The sequence below is a fragment of the Stigmatopora nigra genome, chromosome 8, assembly GCF_051989575.1.
Source record: "Stigmatopora nigra isolate UIUO_SnigA chromosome 8, RoL_Snig_1.1, whole genome shotgun sequence".
NCBI classification, from domain to species: Eukaryota; Metazoa; Chordata; class Actinopteri; order Syngnathiformes; family Syngnathidae; genus Stigmatopora; species Stigmatopora nigra.
The window spans coordinates 174,591-192,584 of record NC_135515.1 but is presented as its reverse complement, the minus strand read 5'-3'; the positions used below and the strand labels follow the sequence as shown (position 1 = coordinate 192,584).

Sequence of the window (17,994 nt, the reverse complement as noted above, 5' to 3'; positions counted from 1 at the left end):
CCAATAGCCACTTTGGGAGAGAGAGATGCGCGGAAAGTGCTATCTCCGGATCCGGACGTCCAATCCGGCCCGCTCCAAATGGACGGCTCTCAAACGTGGGCATTGGATGCCTCTCCTCCTTCAGTACCTCTTTTTACTTTGTGTCCATTCCGCTCACGGATGACTTTCCCTCAATTTGGAAGCAAGAACCAGAACCGGGAAAAAAAATAGTCAAGGCGCCCACGGCATTTTTCTAACCTGTCCGCAACGGTCCGACGGTTCCGAGACGTCGGAGTCGTCGTCCGAGCCGTCGTCTGAACTTTCCAGCAGGAGGCCCACGCCGTCGTCCAGGATCTCCTCTGAAATGGACGGAAGGCGCCCACTTGAAATCTCCGGATGGCGCGTCTGCCGACCGGCGTGACCGACCGGCGTGACCGACCGGCGTGACCGACCCTGGCTCTGGGAGAAGATGTCCGTGCAGAGGTGGTCCTGGGCGCGCCGCGGCGGCAGGAAGCACAGCTGGCGGCGCTCCAGCGGGGGCAGCGCGCTCACCCTCAACGTCAGCGAGGGCCGCGAGAAGGCCGCCTTCAGCTGGGGGAAATCCAGGCCGCGGGCCTCCTTCCCGTTCAGCTCCAGGATCTCGTCGCCGGCGTTCACACCTGCCCCGCCGGGGACGCCCGGGCTTATTTTCCGGCCCACCCGCCGCACGCGGCCCCCTTTTTTGGCTTGGGGCGGACAGACAGACCTTTGGCGAAGGCCAGTCCGCCCGCCCGCACCTCGGTGACGTAAAGCTGCTGCACTCCGTCCTCCTCCACCACCGAGATGGAGAAACCTGGAGGCGGATCACCGAGAGCCCTCAAGACAAAAGATAGCGCCCACGTCGGCGGCACGTGCGGCGTGGAGCTTTCTCACTCACCGTAGCCGATCACGCAGGATTGGTCCCGCTCAAACTGGAGCACTTGGCTTATTTTGGGGCACAGCTCCACTTCTTTGTAAAGCTGCCGTGCCAGGACACCAACGGAGAGAAAGGGACTCTTTTTTTTTTCCTTCTCACCCACGGATAAACGAGTCAAGAATCTAGGGCCGGAAAGCCCGGAGCGCCTACCAGGTCGCAGACGTCCTCTTCCGGTTTGGGAATGTAGAACTGCACTCTGTCGTCGATCAGAAATTTCAGTCGGAGGTAGTGTTTGGTGGGATCCAGCTCGTGAGCCTACCACCACCCAAAAAAAAAAAAAAAGCATTTTTTTTCCCCCATCCTTCCAACATCAATTGAGGAGGATTCATCGGGGATTCATCGGGGATTCATCGGGGATTCATCGGGGATTCATCGGGGATTCATCGGGGATTCCCACCTTGCACACACTCTCCAGCAGGCACAGCGCCGACTCTCCGGGTCGGACGCCGGTCAGCACGGGCCGGTCGTCGGGCAAACAGACCCAGGAGGGGGCCGGGCCGGGCCGCTCGGGCGCCCACCTCTCACCGCTCCTTCTCCCGTCGCCATCCTCGGGCTGCCGGGGGAGGGAGAAGCCTGAAGGGGCGGGGCCTATGTCCACGCCACCACTATCTCTCCTTACTGGCTGGCCCCGGGCGGGGATCCCCTCGCTGCTCTTTCCGGCGAGCTCGTCCCCCCCGTCGGCGAAAACCTGCAAAATGCCACATTAGCATCCCGGTCCGGGGACCTTGTAATGGCCCAAACCAAGAAGAAGACCTGCTGGATGCTGGGGCGAGCCCCGCCCCCGTGGACTCCGCCCTTCTTTTTGGACGCCCCGTCCAGACCCCAAAGCGACGAGAAGCGGCTCTTGCGCTTGCTGTAGGAACGCCACGCCGCCGCCGATGCCACGTGCGCCCGCCGCCTGCCGCCGCCGCCGCCGCCGCCGCCACTCTCCACGCGAGCCGCCACCTGGCCACAATGACGAGGGTTCAGCCCGGTGCTCCGGTCGGGGGGGCCCCCCCACGCCCACCTCACCAGCGCGTGGAAGGACGAGACGGAGAAGATCCCCAGGCGTCCCATGGCCAGCTTGGTGGGGCGCGAGGCGAAGGCCAGCAGGCGCTTGGGGTTGGGAAGCTCGCCGCCCTGCAGGCTGGCCAGGTAACAGCGCAAGCGGAACAGCTCCACGTGGAAGCGCTCCAGGTTCTGCTCCCACAGGAAGATCTGCTCAAAGGGCGGAGGCCGGGCGGCTCAGAGGGGAGGCCCCGCCCCCTCCTCGGGCGCCGGCACCGCCCCGACCTACCTGATCCAGAATGGTCTTCCTCTTCTTGCCGTCGGCGACGGCGGCCAGCTGCATCTCGCCCATCTTCTTCATCTTCTGGTCCACGTCGATCCTGCGCTCCAGCTTCTTGATCTCGGCGCGCAGCAGGCGCGGCGTGTCCTCGCGCCAGTGATGGCGGGCCGCCGTGGCGGCGGCGCATGCCGAGTGGAGGGCCGTGATCCAGTTCTCCAACTCCGTCTGGCTGCACGTCTGCGTGGAGACGGATGGGAAAAGCCGTGGGAAAGCCGTGGGAAAAGCCGTGGGAAATACACGTGGGCGCCCACGCCTCTGTTGGGACGCCACGCCGTGGTCCCGACCTGGAAGAGGAAGGCGTCTCCCAGCGAGTTGCTGAGGCAGAAGACAAAGTCTTTCTTGGGATGCTCGGGAAGGGCCTGCGCCATGGCGTTCTCGGCCCAGACGGCGCGCTTGGGCACGCTGCCCGCGTCCATGCCCGAGCCGCCGTCCGTCTCGTACAAGTAGAGAGTGCAACCTGAGGTGGGAGGAAAGAGACACATTCCTTTAAAAATGGCCCCCGTTCACCTTGGCGCTCCACCATTAGGAAGTCTCGCCTTTGAGGGACACCCAGTAGCTCTTCCACTTGCGTCTGGCGGCCGACTCCACCTTCTTGTTCTTCTTGCGGACCAAGAAGTTCTTGACGGCCAGGCGGCCCGCCTTGCGCACCGTGCCCCGCGAGGCGGGGGCGGCGGTGGGAGGCGGCGTATCCCAGCTGCGCTTCTCCGTCCGGCGGGAGATCATCTCCAGCTCTCGCCGGAGGTTCTCGTAGTCGTGGTGGTGGTCCCGGCGGATCTCCCCGTCCACGGCCGCCTCCTCCCGGAGGAAGTTCTCGTAGACGCCGCGGCGGCAGGCGCCGTCGTCCTCGCCCGCCGACGAGGAGGAGGTGGACGTGACCCCGTGACGCCGAGGCTCGGCCTCCTCCTCTTCCGTCGCCCCGTCCGCGTCCTCGCCGCCGCCGGCAATGTCCTGCGATCACAGCCCACCGGTGACGTACTCTCGGTGCAAAAAGAGTACTTTTAGCCCGGCGCGACGGACGGGACGTCTCGGGCCAGGCGTGCACGGCGGCCCCCGCGGGGAACCGTGGCGACCACGGATGTCAACCAATCCCGTGGCGCCCAAGCGGGGCTCCGCGGGGGGGTCCGGCCCGGCGGAGCGCACCATCTTAGCATGACAAAAGGCTGGGACGAGCGCCAACCGGCCTGCCCGGCGAGCTTTCCTCGGACGGACTGTTAATGTGATGGCGCTCGTACGCCAGAGGAAACTCATCTTGGGCCGCATTTTCTCCAAAGTTGGAGAAAAGAAAGCGCCCGCCCCAGCGCGATTCTTCCCGAAAATGAAGGAGCGCTTCCCATTTTGCTTCCAATGGTAAAAAGAGGAGGAGCTGACCTGGATGGTGCGCGCCCTCCTGCCCCGCAGGCCCACGGGTCGGCGCCGGCCCTCCGAGAGGCAGCGCGAGCGTCGGCAGGGCAGCGTGAAGGCGCCGTAGGCGGCGCCCTCCCCCTCGCCGTGGCTCCCCGGCTCCTCGTCCAAGGAGTCGGCGCCGGCCGGCTCCTCCCCCCGCGGGCCGGAAGCCGAGCCCGGAGGGTGGGCGCGGCGGAGGGGCCGCGGGGAGTTGGGGGCCAGCGAGCGCGGGACGCTGGGGGTGCTGCTGGAGCGCGGGATGCTGGGAGTGCTGCTGGAACGCGTGCTGGCCTCCGAGTTCCCGCGCTCGGCTTTCCCCGACGAGGCGCGCCGCCGCGCTCCGCGCTCGGGGAGGCGCAGAGAGCGAGAGACGCGCTTCCGCGACAGGTAGCCGGCCGGGACGGCGCCGTGCCGGCTCTCGGCGTTTCCCATGGTTCAGCCGCTGAAAGACAAGCGGCCGTATTCTGTCCTCGGAACGCATTGCATTGCATTGCCAGCCCGACGCCGGCTCGGGTGGCCTGCGGGCGGCCATCTTGGTACAGGCGAGGTTAAATGAAGTCAGAAGTAACTTATTTGAACTCTTTTGTCAGACGGAAGGAAGGCGCTTTGGATTACCTGGCGGACCACGTCTCCGTCACGTGGCTCATCTGTGGAATCCAAGTGCGCCCCCAAAAATCCATCATCACCGAAGACAGGTATGTCGCGCCGCCTCCGATTGGCTGGGAATAAAAAGGCAGCGAAACCATGACTATTTTGTGCCCTACAAAATGATGTCAATGTCTTTTGTTTTGTGATGGAGTTTGGTCGGCCACTGGAAATAGTGCAGCCGGTCGGACGTGGCCCACGGGCCATGGCTTTGACAGCGGCTTCCTGAGCTGGGGGCCGCCTAGTGTAGAGGGGGGGGGGCTTTTGTAAACTACTGCTGACCCCGTATTTTTCTTCTCTCTCTTTCCCCTTTTTGTGACACCCTCCCTCTCCCTTTATTTTGCTCGCTCATCACCTCTCGCCGACCGTAGCGTCGAACGCCGGATGTCCGAGGACGGACGGACGAATGTTCTTTTGAAGTGGCTTATTGGGTCCGACATTGAGCCGAGGACAAAGGATGAGCCAAAAATGGCCACCTCATCTATCTCCATCTCTTTACTCCAAATAGTCTTGAGGGAGCGTGCAACAGTTGGCAAAGGCCACGCCTCTCTTTCCGCCATTTCTCCCCGCAAATCTCCCATTTCGGTCAATAATACCCCCGCCGCCAGATGGCCAATCCGCCAGCCTCCGCTGCCGTCCCATCCGTGGCCAACGTGTCCTGGGGTGAGGCTTACTCATTGCCGTTTACTCATGGTACGCCACGGACGGCGCTAGACGTCCAATTGGGTTGACGTGGGAAGATGGCAGGGAACGTGTTCATCCCTTTAAATGTTGAACTGGTGAAAAAGTGCTTTTTGATTGACGGCAGGAGCCGCCACCCGATTGGACGCCCGGCACCGTGGAAGCCACTGAAAGAAAGCGCAAGGCGCTCAAGACATTTCCATGACTATGAGGACACCAGACGAGCACGGCGGGAGGGGGAGGGGCTTAGGAGCAACACAATGCTGGCATTTCTTTTTTTTCTTTTTTTTTTAAAGCAACACCCCAACGCACCCCAGGAGATTTCGCCTTGACTTTGAGCAGTTTGCATGCGGGGAAGGGAGGCTGGGAGGGGCTTATGGAAAGAGTCCCCCCGCCCCCCTCCGCCTGGGAAGGAATGCGCATCGCCCCGTCGGCCTCCCTCCCTCCCCCCCTCTCTCCCTCCTTGGTCTGCCGTCTAATTGCCCAGCTCACGCCATCGTATTGACACTGTAAACAACCCCCCCCCCCCCTCCCCAAGAAAGGGGTGAGCCCCCCATTTTTGGGAGTGAGGCACGACGTATGGGCCAAGCTGGAGAAAATATGAAAGGCACGTCTTGCGTGGCCATTCGCTCAACTGACTTGGATTTGGTCATCTCTCTGCACAGTCCAAAAAAAATGGAAAAAGTGTCCCAATCCCCCAAAATACTCATGAACCGAAAGAAAATCAACTTTGTCTTTTTGCAAAGTGACGAGCGAGCGGCTCGCGAGACGTCGGAGGGGTCAAACGCCGTCTAACATTCCTGAGTGCGTGGTGATGCTCAAGGGACATAATGGCTGGCCACCGCCGTGCACAAATACACAATGCCTACATGGGCCCACTCCATGGATTCCTACAGCGGCCATTTTGCGTGCCGCTATTGTAGTACAGCCAACTATTAGCAGCAAAGAAAAACAAGCATTTACTTTTGCCAAAATGGGACCATCTTAACCAACAAGTGAAATTCACCCGATTACAACAAATGTGTAATAACATGAAAAGGCATCAAGTGATTGGCAAGGCCCCAAAATGAAGGCGTTGAGAGCCAAACTCAACAGAAGGTGAATAGAATAGAGCCTTATTGCGTTACAAAAAAAAAGTGTTGTGAAATGGAACCCTCAAAAGAAGTCCCCCCCCCCCTCTAATGAACAGGAGCTGCAAATTCCCAACGAGCAGTCCAAATGTCATTGGCAGCCAATGTGATGCACTAAAACATTCCTCTAAGATCGAGTTGAACTGAATTCTAATGGGACTTAAAAGGCTGCCATTTTTGGACAGGGTCGCTCGGGGTCACGTGATGTCAGGTCCACAAGAAACATCCACGACTTCCATGTTTTTCAACGAGCTAACACATTTGGACATTTGTTAGCCAAACCAAGCTCCCATTGGGGAGGCACTCTCGATTATATCGTGATCGGCACCCCGGACACGGACGGATAGACCTTCAATGACTCTGCAAAAAAAAAAAAAGCCAATTTCATGCCAGCAAAACAAGCGAGCTCCTTTATGCCATTATTTAGCATTGACGTCACGGCATATCTCCACCATGCAAAAAAAAACATGCACCCCAGATTGTTTTTTTTTGTCTTCAATGACTTAAACGACGCATTTTCATCCTTCAACTACAGCCGCGCGCAGGTGATTTGTTATTTCTCCGTGCCGCACTTCCGTCGTGCACAGCCGCGACGTACGTGCACGTACCTGACGTCCATCGACGTCCATCGGCGTCCGCAAGGACACCCCAAAAATCGGTCTTGCCGTGCCCCGCGCGTGAAGATTCCACGCACGACCGCCGGCAAAGGGTGCGGGGGGAGGAGCCACGGGATGGGGAGGAGGGGCGTCCCTCGGCGAGGCGGCCAATCGGAAGAGAGCCGAAGCTGACATTGATGGGGCACACATAAACAATTGGATGAACTTGAGGCGACTTTTCCCGTGCTATTCACGTCGAAAGACGTCCAATCCGTTAGACCAACGAGAGTTGAACAAACGACAAAACTAGCCGTGCATATATAAATGGAATTTAAAAAAAACGTCAAGGTTAGAGCATCAATGTGGAACCAGTTGAAAAAGGGTCGGTGGAAGCGGAACTTTTGTGCGACGAGCGTATGTTTCCTAGCCGACCACCATTCAGTCGGACACACTACTGCTGTTTACATCACAACGTGGAGGGGAAAACACGCGCGAAATGCCATTTTAATACTACACGTCTTGTATTCGGTTATTTAGCTGCCTTTTCACTTTGAAAAATGGTTAAAAGGCGCGTTAACGAGGAGGCGTCGAAGCCCGGCGTGGAGGCCAAGAAGGCCAAAATGACCAGCGAAATGAACGGGACACATTTGAAAAGCCTGCTCAGGGAGCCCACTTCTGCCTTCAAAGGTAAGCTCCAAACAACAGTTGACGAGGGCAGACAAAGTCATGTTTTTCTTTTTCTTCTATCTATTTGTGACAGCGCTTGGGACTTTCGTGGCGTTAGCCAAGAAGCTTCCGTCCCCAGAGCTGTACGACGTGGTGGAAGGTTACGTTAAAATCTCCATGGAATGTGCCGAAATCTTCCACTTGCTCACAGGAGAAAAGCAAACGGACCAAGAGGTAGGTTCCTTCTTCATCTTCTACTCTAATGTGTAGTGGTCGTACAATATACACTGACTTGGAAAACTTTCAATTGGGGAAATTCAGTTGAGTCAAAAGTAAGGTCAAAACATAACTAGAATGTCCAAAATAACAGGGAGAATTGTATTTTTTTAACTCATTTATTTTGAACGAGGTTCCTATTTATTTTGAATTCTACTCCAAAAAATATTGACGTTTTTTTTTAAATTTATGTAGTTGTATTTTTCAAATGAATGCTCTTCTTTCTCTGCCTCAAATTGCCACCAAAAGAGCAGGGTATCATCAACTAAAATGTTGAGCCTTGGTCCCGCCCCCCTCAAAATGGATCATTCGGGTTAGGCCGCCAATGGCAGCCCACAAGTATAGAGGGCGCTCCCCCACCCCTCCCCCAAATAGCCGAGTATTTGAATTTGTCTGTGCAGGTGGTGCTGATTTTTGCCAGTCTGGAGGCCATTCTCTTGAGGACCGCCAGCGACCTATCCCACTTCAGCGCGGTGGGCAACACCATCGTCAAAAAGATCCTCTCCGGCCACACGAAGCTGCTCCAAAGCTGCTTTCATTCGGAAAATTACAGGTAGGTATGGTGACCATAAAGGTGTCTTTGTAACGCCGTCAATTGCGATTGAAGCCCGCTGGGCCCCGCCCCCCACGGCCCGGCGCCAAACACCGATTGTCGTCCAATAGGCTGGTCCGCCAGTGCCTGAACCTGCTGTCCGCCTCCACGTCGCAAGGCCCCGAAGCCGCCCGGGAGGTGCTGGCTCACGTTCACGTCAATAAATCCGTTTCTAGGCTGGCGAGGGCCAGAGATAGGACGGTGAGTGCACGCTTGGGCCACTGGAGGGCGCCCTTCATTTGCAGCCCTAAAAATCCATTCACGTAGGAAGTGTACGAAAGAGTCCGCGTGACCTTTTGTCGCCGTCCGCTCACCTTCTTGTCGTCCTCGCTCTGGCCAGGGGAAAGACGATGTCCGCGTGGCCTTCATCCAGTTCGCGCTGTCCTTTTTGGTGTCCGGGGACAACAACACCGTCGGCCACGTCCTGGAAATAAAAGGTAAGTTGGGAGAAGTGGAATGGGCGGAGCACGTCTGTCGTCTCGTGTGTCGCCGCAGAACTTCTGCCCGAGATTCTGGCCACGGGGCTGAAGGAGGACAGGATGTCGCTGGTCAATCTCATCTTGTCTACGCTCAAGTCCAGGGTACGTCCGCCTTCTCCTTGCGGTTTCGAGGGCCCGTGGCCAGGGCGAGCCCGCCCCGAAATGAAAGGAGAGCGCCCGAAATAGCAAAAATTCTCTCCGTTGGTGGCAGGTGTTGTTCAACAAGGCCATCAGCAAAACGCAGAAAGTGCGTTTTTTTACCGCCGCGGTGTTGGCCAACATCGCCTCGCTCTACAAGTGGAGGGGCATCGCCGACGTGGCGCGGGGCGACGACCACCACCACAGCGTGAGTTGCGAGCGCGCCGCCCAAAGAGGAAAAAGCCCCGTCCCGCCTTGACTCGGGAGTCGTGTGCGTCCCTTGTCGGGAAGGTGGCGGAGAAAGACTGGAGTCTGACGGCGGTGCGGGAGATGGCGCACGCCTTCCTGATGGACGTGTGCTGCTCCCGCAAGCACGGCATCAGCTTCCACGACGCCAGCTTGGGCACGGCCGGCAGGTGGGGCGGCCATGACGGCGATGGCGGCGGTGGGTGTACAACCAACCAACGGGCTCTTTGCCTTTTAAGGGCGGGCAACATCGTGCTCCTCCAATTCCTGGTGCGCCTGAGGCAAGTGGCGGAAGACTCGCTGGTGGGCGCGCTGCTGGTGGGCACCCTCCGAGCCAGCCCCGACCTGCTGGCGCGCTACTTCAAGGAGAGCAGCTGCTCCTACTCGCCCCGCCTGAAGAACGCTTGGCGGGACAACGTCCACCTGCTCAAGAAGGTACAAAAAAAAAGAAGAAGCCGGTTTACAAGTGTGGAAATGTAATTCGTGACTGCAAAAAATGACTGCAAAATGATGGCGGCGTGGCTTTTTTTCCCCCTCTTTCAGATCTACGAAGCTCAGCCGGAGATGGACGTCCTCTTCCAAAAGAAGGAGGCGCTTCCCGCGCCCCGCCTGCTGGCCGCCATGGCCGTCATCTCGCTGCCGCCCGTCTGCAACAAGGCCTTCTTCACGCAGGGCCTCAAGGTAAGCAATGGCCTAAGCGTGCCGGGCTCCTTTTGACTGACAACGGCGCCGCAGTTTGCCAACACGAGCGTGCAGCTGACGACCTTCGGCGCCTTGAGCTTGATCCTGAAGAAAGCCCTGAACAACGTCAGCTTCCTGTCCAAGTGGCGCTCGGACGCGTACGCGCCGGAGCAGCTGGCCGACCTGCTGCAGCAGTACAGAGAGATGCTGAGCAAGGTTTGCCAAATGCTAGCCGACCTCATCTTGCTCGCTCTCTCTCTCTCTGTCATTCTTTCTTTTTTTGAAATTGAAATGGCCTTTTTGTCGCTAGATCTTGCCGGATATGACCCTCATCGTGTCCTTGTGGCAGTTGCTCAGCAAAAAGGAGAAAATGGAAGGAGAGAAGGGCGCAAAGAACGCCCAACGTCAAGAGGGCCAATCCACTCTATTAGGTAACGGTGGCTGGTGCAAAAAGCGGGCCTTTGGCGACGACGGGTGGTCCCTTTCGGAGGTTTTCTCAATCGGCTTTTTGTTGCTCCGTTTCCGGAAAGGCGGCGAGAGCCCCGAGGCGGTCCTGCTGAAAGTGGCCATCCTCCGGGTCATTCGCTTCTACCAACAAGTGGTGCCGCACTTGGTGTCTCAGTGCAAATTTGACTTTGGCAAACTCCTCAAAGGTACGCAAAGCTTTTTACTTTGAAATGTTTCCCGTAGAGACGGTCCGCTTTCCCAAGGGGTGGTGTCGGAGGCCGGCGGGGACGTGTCTTTGGTCGTTCACCATCAGATGTTACAATTGGCCTTGGAACTTCCCGCCAGCAAGTTCTCCTGCGTTCGTCTTCAGGTGGGAAGGAACCGTTTGCCGCCCCGATCCGTCCGTCCGTCCGCCCGCCTTGGCCGTCTGCCGTCCCGGTCGGAACCCATGCGCGTCTTTCCGCAGGAAGCTCCGAGGGCCAAAGAAAAGTCGGTCCTCTACCTGCTCCTCAAGATGTTTGCCGGGAGCCGCGACGAGCGACTGAAGGCTTCCACCGGGATGCTGGTGATCAAAGTCAGGAACTCTTTTGCTTATCTGGAAAATTAGGGCCCTCTCGAAAATTTGCAGGGCTTAGCCCAGCTCTAAAATGCACCCCCCCCCCCCTTTCAGGTGTTAAAGGACAGAGGCGCCTTTGACTACACTTGGGCAGAACTCCAAATCTGGTTGGACCATTTGGACCGCGTGGACGCCGACCAGCGAGAGACAGTCATCCACTTTTTGGAACAAGTCAGCCCAGCGTACGCGTCGTCGTCCACGCCGCCTCCTCCGCCTGACCAATTTCACTTGATGATGGGCAGGTCCTGACCAAAGCCGCGTGCCAGTCGCACGTCTACATGGATCGAGTGGCCGGCTGGGTGCAGGAGGCTGCCTACTCACGGGCCTACCCACGGGCCGTCCCGCGGGCCGTCCCGGCCGTCGTCTCCCATCTGGACGGTAAAATGAGTTCCTACGTCGCCGGCGCCCGGTGAAGCTAAAAAAAAAAAAAAACCTCCTTTTTTGCGCTGTCCGTCAGATGCTTTGGACGGGCCGGAGGTCGTGGCGGGGGGCAGCCAAGACGGCGGCCAAGACGGCGGCGATGAGTCGGAGCCGCCGCTTAGCCAGGAGCTCCTGCTCCAGATGTTCCCTTTCAGCGTGGCCGTGCCGGCCGCTCTGGAGGCCCGCAACAATCTTCTTGCAGACAAAGGTCAGATTTGATTTTCAACTCCAACCTTAAGTCTGTCCCGGACTTCATTCCACAAAAGCCCCAATCGTCACGCTATCGTCCAGGAGCGCCGTCAGAGTACGTGTCGGGCGTCCTGTGCGACGTCCTGCACGGCCAGCGCGACCCGCTGCCGCTCTGCCTCGCCCTGCTGCAGTCGGACAGAGAGCTGGCGTCCTCCTCGCCGTCGCCCGCTGCCGTCCACCCGTCGGTGGCGCGCCTTCACCGCTACTACTGGACGTGGCTGCCGCCCGGGAGTGGGGAGCCGCTGGTCGGTGGCTCTTTTCGCCGCCGCGCCCGCTTCCCAAAGTTGACGGCGCCGTCCTATCCCTGGACAGTTCCCACGGTGTGGACGCCCGGCGGAGAAAGCGGCAAAGACGTCCTTGGGCGCCCTGTTGAAAGCCGCCCACCGGGACGGGCTGACGGGCGTCTGGCGGGACGACTTTGCGGCCAAAGTGGAGGCGGCGGCGGCCTCCTCGTCGGCGGCCGAACTCCTGCTCTGCGTCAAGCAGCTATTGCTCTACGTCCAATGGACGCTGGACAATTTTGCCACGGTGAGTGGACTTTTTCCCGGCGTGGCAAACTGACAAACGCGGCTCATGAAATGTCATCATCTCTTCTGCTAATAATAATAATAATCCCCCACTTTTTCTCTGAGTTATGGCCACCACCAGCGCATTTCTGACCTCATTAGCACACGATGTTGGTTTTGTAGCACTGTGGCTGCATTTCGTGGGTGATTTTGTCCCCCCCCACGTCGCTCATGCTATTTTCTTCCACCCAGTTTTCTTCCCAAAACACGGCCTCGGACGTCTTGAAGTCCCTGATGGGGATCCTGCGAGATTTGGTGGTCAAGCTCAGAGACTCGCCGGCGCCCCCCGATCCCCAAAAGGAGAATGGCCCCGACGGATCCGACGGATCCGACCTCTTCCTGGACGCCAACCGATCGTGCGCCGCGCGGGCCGCCGACAGAGAAGAGGTGAGCCGGAAATGAGGTTTCCCGTGAGACGTTGAGGTCCGAAACCATTTCCGCTGCTCCTCTCAGACGCTGCTGTCGGCGCTGGACTGGATTTTCAAGCACCCGTGCCTGGAGCAGCGGTACCTGGCTTCGGAGCCGCCGCACTCCCCGAGCGCCCGGCTCGACGACGACATCACCGAGCTTTTGGAGACCTGCGCCCCGGCCCTGCGTCGGGCGGGTCGCGCCGGGCTTTTGGCCCCTTACGCCCGGGCGGCGGCGAGAGCCTTCGACGCCGAGCTGTCGGAGACGCCGGTCCCCGTCCGACGCAGCGCGGCCCTGCGCGCCCTCCTGTGCCTGCGCTCCCCGGGCCGAGACGCGGCGTCGGCGTTGACCGCGTTGCCGCGGGAGAGGCTCGTGGGCGCCTCGGGCCAGCTCACCGTCTACGGCCAGGCCGCCATGGAGATTCTGTCCCGCCGGCGGGATGACCACGACGATGGCGGCGGCGGTAAGCCCGTCGCCGTGACGCCTTTTTAAACGGATCCACACGTGGCTGGCTGAGCAAACCTGACTTCCCTCCGGCGACAGGCACGGGCGACGACGACGGCGGAACGGTCCCGTCCAAGGCCGTCCTGGACGGCCTGGGCGCCCTGCTGCTGTCCTGCTCCGACCCGGCGCCCGAGGCCCTCCTCCTCCGGACGCTGGACGCCGAGCCGTGGTGCGCCCGTCTGCTGGACGGCCAGGTGCTGGAGGGCTGCCTGCGCCAACCCCCGCGGGGCTCCCTGGCCGTGGCCGGGCCGCTGGTGAGCGCCTGCCCCGCCCAACGCCTGCGCTTCCAGACCTGGTGCCTGGTCCCCGGGAACGGGCAACGGATGGGCCGGGACGCCCACGTCTACCTCCCGCTGGTCCGGGCGTACCTGCTGGCGGCCGGGGAAGACCATCCCGCCGTGCCCCGAGACGGTGAGGCCCGGCCGGCCCTTTGTGGTCGGACGGGACGGACGCCCGTGACTCTTGCCGCCAACGTTTGCAGTGCGAGAGGAGGTGGCGGAGGTCCTGAAGGAGAATTTCATGGGCCGGCTGATGGCCTCTTGCCTGGGTGACGCGGACGCGGAAGACCGGGCGGCGGAAGACCGGGCGGCGGAAGACCGGGCGGCGGAAGACCAGACGGCGCTGGAAACGCTGGCTCTTCTGCTGCGCCATTCCGCCGGCGACCGAGAAATGGCCGACTTGACGGAGCGCCTGCCGGACGTCCTTCAGAAGGCGGGCTCTTTTCACGGGTGCCCTTGAAAAAAAAAAAACAAATTCTGGTGTGCCTTGGCGTTTTGCTGCTCCGGAGATTGGACGATGACGACGACGTGGCTCTTTCTCAGGTGGCAAGTGGCCGACGTGGTGGCGGAGAAGCTCGCCGGCCGTCCGCCAGAGGAAGCGGCGTGGCGGAGGAGGCTGACGGCCTCCGCCCTCAAGCGCCCTATGGCCCGTCACCCCGACGACGCCGCCGCCAGCCGCGCCGTCCTGGAGAGGCTGCAGAGACTGGTGGTGGGTGGAGCCCGCCGTCGGCGCCGTTTGCCCCGGGCTCCTCTTTCAAGGCGTGCCCCCCCCTTTTTTTCCCCCGCGCAGACGTCCGGGGACGACGTCGACGCCGCCGACTGGAACTCTTTCGTCAAAAACGGACTCAGGTGAGCGAGGCTCGCGCCGGCCTTTTTTTGGCAAAAGGTCCGGCCGGCGCCAACCCCCGTTGCGGACGCTTTCCCCTCGGCGCAGGTACCGCTACCGAGACGAGTGTTTCCTGGACACGCTGGGCGGCCTTTTGGACGCCACGTACCCGGCGGGAGCCCCCGCCCCCGCCGGCCTGATCCCCCTGAGCGGCATCCACGCCATGACCCTGGCCCACTCCTCCTTCTTGCCCACCATGCTGGAGGAACAGCACCAGCTGGCCAAAGGTGCGCCAACGGAGGGGAAAAGGATGGAGAAGCATCTTTGACGTCTTTGTTGTTTCCTTTCCCAGAAGCCCTGGTGCGTCTGCTGCTCCGACTGGTGCGGAAATGCCCGACCGTGTGCCACGCCAACCATTTCCTGGTCCTCTTGGGAGCTTACGGCGCCACGCTGAGCCACGCGGGTGAGTGGCGAAGAGTGGCGAAAAGTGCCAGAGATCTCCTTGCCTCTGGCAGCTGACCCAGTGGTCTCCTCCCTCCCTCCCAGATCAGAGCCTGCTCCTGCTCCTCCGGGAATACGAGAACAACAAAGTCAGCCTTCTCCGTTTCCAGTGAGTCGACGGAGACCGAGCGGCCAAACGGAGGATTTCCGGGATGCCGGATGGTTTTTTTTTTCTCTTGGAACGGCAGGTCCCTGGCGTGGGGCCCGGCGGCCGTGGATCAGCACAAGACCAGGAAGAGCTTGGGTTCTTCCCTCTGGAAGCAGAGCAGCCCCGACGACCTGCTGGCCCTGTTGAACGGCGACAAGATGCTTCGGACCGTGGCGCGCTATCCTCAGCATCGCAAGATTATCCCCAAGGTGGCCTTTTCTTCTTCTTCTTCTTCTTAGAAATACAATACCTACATTTTGACATTTATACGTAAAACGTAGCGGATGTGAAAGATGAGCCATATGACGCCGCAAATTAGCTTTTTTTTTTTTTTTTTTCCCCCGCCCCGTGTGGTTTCCCAAACAGGCCGCCGGAGCGTCGCTGTTCTCCGACGAGGCCCTGGGGGACCCGGGCCAACTTTACGACCCGGCCTTCCTCCTTTCTCTGTTTGCCGCCGTCCTCCGACCGGGTGAGGCCTTTTTGGCGGCGTCTGGGTCTCCCCCACTCCGCCCCTTTTCTCCACTGACGGCAATGTCCCCCCCCCCCCGGCCGGCAGAGTCGACGGTGAACTGCTCCAAGTTCGTGTCGTCGCAGGCGTTGGCCCTGAGCGTGGCGGCCCTGAGCAGCTACGACGCCTCGGCCAGGGCGGCGGCCTACCACGTGCTGGCCTGCTTCTGCCGCCACCTGGAGGCGGCCCGTTTCAAAGAGAGGAAGCAGGTAGGTCCAAACCACGGCAGAGCGGCGGACGGCCGGACCTCCCCGTCGTCCCACATAAAGTGTGGAGGCGTTTTGCGCTCCCGTGGCAGCTGCTGTACCTCCTGGAGGCGGTGAGGAAGGGAGTCCGGCGGCCCAATCAGCGTCTCCCTTTCCTGCTGACCACGTACATCGGCAAAGTGTCTCTGGAAATGCTCAAACCCGGTGGGTCGGCCTTTGAACGTGGACAGAAACAAAAAAATGCCTTCTACGGCGCTCCCCCGTTAAATGGAGCGACCTGGCTTGAATTTTGCGCCTTCTCCCCCACAGGGGACCACATGTACGCCGTTATCAACCACTTCCTGCTGTCCCATCAGAATTTGGACATGAAGAGGGTTCCCGAGTTCTTCAAGCTCTTCTACAGCTTTGACCTCAAGGTGCAAAAGCCGAGCGCCCGCCCGCGTCGGACCCCGGCGAGCCCGCCAGCCTTAACGTCTGCCCGTTTTTTGGGGGCGGGGGGTCCCCGCAGCACAAGTCGGAACGAGAGTGGATCCTGAACGTGCTGGAGAGAGGAGTCAGCGACGGCGACTCCTACCAAGTCTGTCAGCAGCAGGGCGTTTTCCACATCCTCCTGGCGTTTGCCAGTGGGCCCTTGTGCGACCTCCACACCCAGGTATCCACACGCACACAATAAAAAAAGGTGGCACAAGCGCCATGCAAAACATCGAGCAACGAGGCTGTTTTTTTCCTCTGGCAGGAGCAAATCATCAGGGTGCTCCGTCGAGCGGCCAGCGTGACCAAAGCGGCGTACGACCTTTGCAAGAGCTGCGGCCTTCTCACTTGGATGATGCACACGCTTGAAAAAAGGTGAGCAAAGGCTTTCCCGGCCGTTGGCATCAATCCAAATAGGCTTCAGTACTGGCATTGTTGTCCTTTTTTTTTTTCTGTCAGGGACCTCGGGCCACACTTGCTGGGCCTCCTGGTGGATCTTCTCCAAGCGCTGTGGTTCACAAACCTGGGGAAGAAGGCCAAGCTGGCAGGCGGCCCTCCCGAATCGCGCAAATGTCTCCCGCTCACGCTGCTCAACGAATTCTTCTGCGCGGCTCTGAGCGTCATCCGCCGCTTGGGGTAATTAAGATTGGGCTCCTTTATTTGGGGCGGCGGGCGACCCACCATCTTCCGTCCTTCAGGTCCGGTGCCGAGGCCTCCCGCCCGCTGGAGTTTCTCCGCCTCCTGGCCTCCGTACTCCAGCACCGAGCCGACGCGCGACGGGGCGCCGGCCAGACGACGGCGGCGGTCGTCCCGTTGTCGTCCGCCCACGTCCTGGCCCTGCTGAGCTGCTGGAGCTCCGCCTCCGGCCGGGCGGGCCTCCCGGCCCGGATACGAGCCGTGGCTGAAAAGCACGGAGCGGAGGAATTGTCCGGTGAGTCCGAGGCGCTCCACGGACTATCCGCTTCGCTCTTTCATCGGTCTCTCTCTCGGCCGGAATCCAGGAGGCCGGGCCAAGGAGCGAGCGCGGGGCCGAGCCGGCGCGCCCGGGGGAAAACTTGCGCGAGTCAAGGAGGAGGAGGAGGACGATGAGGAGGAGAAGGAGAAGGAGGAGGAGGAGGAGGGTCGTCGTGGCCTCCTCCTGACTGAGGGCCCGCCCCTCCTCCTGGACATTTTTGCGCACTGGCGCCCAGAGTTGGACGCGGTCGGCGCTCCCGCCCCGTTGGCGGCGGACACGGGCCGCCTCCTCGCCGAGCTCTCCCTGGAGTGGCTGCTGGGCGCGGCGTACCGCCGGGACCGCGTCGGGACTTTCCTGCGTTGGTTGGAGGAGCGCGGAGAGTTGACGGACGCGCTCCGCCGGGAGCGGCCCCGAACCGGGGCGGACTTGCTGCGGCTCTACGGCCTGGCCTGCCGCCCGCCCCGGGGGGTGACCTTTCGTCGCTTCACCCGCGTCATGACGCGCTCGCTGGAGAGGGGAGGGCCTCTCCCCGAGGCGCTCCTCTCCGCTTGCCGGTCGGGAGACGCGTCCACGTGCGGTGAGTACAATCAAGGAGGTACTGCGCCTCCCGGCCTCCTTTTAACCCCCACCCCACTTGTGTTTATTTTAGACGCGGCTCTTTCACTGCTGTCCATGTACATCCACGAAGCGTGGAGCGCCGCCTCCCCGCCCCAACTCTTCCTGTCGCACGTGGCCAGGGTGGCGGCCAGCGAGCGCAACGGTGGCCCGTCGGCCCTCCGAGCCGTGTGTCGGGACATTCTGGCCGCCGCCTCCGCCGAGGCGTGAGCCCCACGTGTGAAGAGTAGCATTTTTACAGCGGAGGAACTTGATTTTTATTTGTGTCATGACGACGGAGCAACGCTCATATTAAAGTGGACGAAGTGTGCCTCCTCTGACTTCTCCTTTGGCTGCGTCTCCTGCAATCAATGAAACGAATGGGTCACCTGCGTTTAACTCACTCCAATCAAAATAAGTCACCTAAAAATCCATAAATGTGCAATAGTGTAGAGGACATCTCATCTCCCCCTAAATTGCAATAATGTCACTCACCAAGACGAGCGGCCACCGCCGGCACCGC

General features: G+C 60.4%; 2 protein-coding genes across 2 annotated transcripts; one reads left to right on the top strand and one right to left on the bottom strand.

Annotated features, from left to right (window-relative positions):
- Positions 1-648: 648 nt before the first annotated feature.
- On the bottom strand, positions 649-6,754 carry LOC144200292 (rho guanine nucleotide exchange factor TIAM1-like). Its single transcript, XM_077722351.1, has 13 exons — positions 6,709-6,754; positions 4,260-4,363; positions 3,630-4,086; positions 2,798-3,209; positions 2,546-2,718; positions 2,211-2,438; positions 1,946-2,131; positions 1,688-1,879; positions 1,554-1,622; positions 1,332-1,487; positions 1,085-1,189; positions 896-977; positions 649-811 (listed from the first exon to the last, which is right to left on the bottom strand). Exons 3-13 carry the CDS (start codon positions 4,074-4,076, stop codon positions 663-665), a joined length of 2,199 nt encoding a protein of 732 aa, XP_077578477.1. The 5' UTR covers positions 4,077-4,086; positions 4,260-4,363; positions 6,709-6,754; the 3' UTR covers positions 649-662.
- A 70-nt stretch (positions 6,755-6,824) lies between these two features.
- On the top strand, positions 6,825-17,802 carry urb1 (URB1 ribosome biogenesis homolog). The gene is made up of 40 exons (XM_077722349.1): positions 6,825-7,383; positions 7,457-7,596; positions 8,040-8,191; positions 8,302-8,431; positions 8,571-8,667; positions 8,726-8,811; positions 8,921-9,055; positions 9,139-9,263; positions 9,333-9,528; positions 9,637-9,774; positions 9,829-9,990; positions 10,085-10,205; positions 10,305-10,427; positions 10,485-10,591; positions 10,688-10,795; positions 10,892-11,008; positions 11,080-11,215; positions 11,295-11,465; positions 11,549-11,751; positions 11,819-12,034; positions 12,265-12,459; positions 12,526-12,943; positions 13,024-13,395; positions 13,466-13,712; positions 13,806-13,971; positions 14,053-14,111; positions 14,197-14,375; positions 14,441-14,551; positions 14,635-14,698; positions 14,778-14,946; positions 15,104-15,206; positions 15,294-15,454; positions 15,544-15,655; positions 15,761-15,867; positions 15,960-16,103; positions 16,188-16,297; positions 16,382-16,558; positions 16,621-16,853; positions 16,924-17,454; positions 17,527-17,802. The coding sequence occupies exons 1-40, from the start codon at positions 7,254-7,256 to the stop codon at positions 17,700-17,702; spliced, it is 6,627 nt and encodes a 2,208-aa protein (XP_077578475.1). The 5' UTR covers positions 6,825-7,253; the 3' UTR covers positions 17,703-17,802.
- The last annotated feature ends 192 nt before the right edge of the window (positions 17,803-17,994 follow it).

Coding starts and splice junctions, on each gene's coding strand:
- LOC144200292 (XM_077722351.1), bottom strand. CDS start 4,076: ATGGGAAACGCCGAGAGCCGGCACGGCGCCGTCCCGGCCGGCTACCTG. Junction 1,880..1,945: donor TCTCGTCCTTCCACGCGCTG/GTGAGGTGGGCG, acceptor CATTGTGGCCAG/GTGGCGGCTCGCGTGGAGAG. Junction 978..1,084: donor AAGAGGACGTCTGCGACCTG/GTAGGCGCTCCG, acceptor CTGGCACGGCAG/CTTTACAAAGAAGTGGAGCT.
- urb1 (XM_077722349.1), top strand. CDS start 7,254: ATGGTTAAAAGGCGCGTTAACGAGGAGGCGTCGAAGCCCGGCGTGGAG. Junction 7,384..7,456: donor GCCCACTTCTGCCTTCAAAG/GTAAGCTCCAAA, acceptor TATTTGTGACAG/CGCTTGGGACTTTCGTGGCG. Junction 11,009..11,079: donor TCATCCACTTTTTGGAACAA/GTCAGCCCAGCG, acceptor GATGATGGGCAG/GTCCTGACCAAAGCCGCGTG.